A 1,973-nucleotide genomic window follows, 5' to 3' on the forward strand; every position below is an offset into this window, starting at 1 on the left:
GGAGTTTGTCCAAGTGGCATGCCTTCTTACTCACAACTCCACTCTCCAGCTTCATAGCTTTGAGGATGGGAAATCCGGCGTCTCCTCCTCTCTCGAGATAAAAGAAGTACCAAAACAGGGTGTTTTTTTTCTTATAATCAGATCTTTCCATCTTCACTTCTAACAACCAAACACACATAAATAAAAGCACAATTTGACAATATCCGGTAAGTTATAGAGGCAGTAAAGTGAAATGGCTAGAGCTCCAGGCCCTGAAGTCAGAGAATTCAGTGCCTACCTCAAGATTATTGTAAAGATAAGCGAGAAAAAGCATATAACATGGGCTTAGCATTGTGTCTGGAACCCCAGTAAAGCACTCAGTAGAAGCTAACTCCTCCTCCTCATCATCATCATCATGAGATGCACTATGTTATTCTACCTAATAGGGCAATGCTAATTGCACTGGACACTAGGTCCATAACAACTAAACTACATTAGTCAGTAAAGGAGAGTACTGATGTCTTTACTGAGATAAATTTCAGGGGATTAGATAGCTAGTTGGGTACACAGGTATTCCAAATAACTTTTAGTCACCTCAATTTTAAGGCCTCGTTTACTGATTTGCAGTAATGGTAACAGTTGAGTAAACTCCCTATTTTTGATAGTAGTGATCCAGTAAGTTACAGCAGCCGAGTGCTTTTAAATCGCCATTTGAAGCTTGACATCACCGTTATAAGATACATCCACTTACTTAACCAGGCATAAGATACCATTCCAAGGAGGACAGCAATCAAAATGCATTGTGTACAAAGTCAGTGGAATCTATTCTACTCACCACAGTTCCTCAATGACAGAGACTTTTTAATATTGCCAATCTTTTCACTAATATGAAAGCATATTTGGTCCAAACACAATGTCAAAAAACAAAAGCCAGACAAATTTCTGCTCACTTTCCAAATCCAAGAATGGCTCACATCCAGTAGGTCACATGCACTTGAAAATAAAATACGAGATGTCAAGAACAATTCTACGAAATTCAGTTTCTAACCAAAGTCCAGTACTGACTGGTCTGAGCCTCCTGTAGTCTAAGCATCCCCAACATGGTACAGGAAATAAACCTGCATCATCTCTTTAAGGCAGCAGTTCTCAACCTGTGAGTCCAACGACCCTTTCACAGGGGTCGCCTAAGACCATCGGAAAACACATATATAATTATTGTTTTTGTGATTAATCACTATGCTTTAATTATGTTCAATTTGTAACAATGAAAATACATCCTGCATATCAGATATTTACATCACGATTCATAACAGTAGCAACATTACAGTTATGAAGTAGCAACGAAAATAATTTTATGGTTGGGGGGTCACCACAACATGAGGAGCTGTATTAAAGGGTCGCGGCATTAGGAAGGTTGAGAACCACTGCTTTAAGTATTCAGGGGGACAAATACATATATAAAGCCAACCTTGCCGTTTTCTTTTTAAAAAACGCAACATAGACACGAATTTTACGAAATAACACAGCAAGTGCAAAGAAACGGGTGCAGTAAACATTTCTCCCACGCTGGGGCGGGGGCTTTCCTGTGGGGGTCGGTAAGGAGGCGAGGGGAGGGGAGAGGAGGAAGGGGCTCAGCTACGGCCACTCCGAGGTGGGTGAGGGCGTCTCAAGCACCCGCTCCAGGTACCCCAGCCAGCGGCGCAGGAAGGCCAAGCCCTGCTCCTCCGCCGCCGCCCCCGCCCGGCGCGATCCCGCACCCCACACCCGTCCCAGCAATGCCTTCTGCCTGCTTCCGACGTCAGAATCCCCAATTTCCCGCGGGTCCGGGAGCAAAGGGCCCACTCGGGGCCGAGCGGCGAGCCACTCAATCTCTGATCTCAGCCAGAAGCCAGGGATCGCGAGACGCGACTCCGGGAGAGAAACAAATTGCCCGCCAGACCCGGAGCTGCGCGGGCGCACAACAGGCGCTCGCGGACCGCCCTGCACAGCTGGGA

At 45.7% G+C, this 1,973-nt stretch overlaps 1 protein-coding gene across 1 annotated transcript in view; it reads right to left on the minus strand.

The window, feature by feature from the left end:
* The window catches only part of SKA1 (spindle and kinetochore associated complex subunit 1), a 7,869-nt gene extending 6,788 nt beyond the window's left edge, over positions 1-1,081 (minus strand). The window contains exons 1-2 of the mRNA XM_006085195.3: positions 1,045-1,081; positions 815-928 (exon numbers count right to left, since the gene is read on the minus strand). Of these exons, the coding sequence (XP_006085257.1) occupies positions 815-928; positions 1,045-1,081 (151 nt within the window). The remainder of the gene's footprint in view (positions 1-814; positions 929-1,044) is intronic.
* Positions 1,082-1,973: the final 892 nt, after the last annotated feature.

Source organism: Myotis lucifugus, unplaced genomic scaffold (assembly GCF_000147115.1).
Source record: "Myotis lucifugus unplaced genomic scaffold, Myoluc2.0 scaffold_16, whole genome shotgun sequence".
Lineage (NCBI taxonomy): Eukaryota > Metazoa > Chordata > Mammalia > Chiroptera > Vespertilionidae > Myotis > Myotis lucifugus.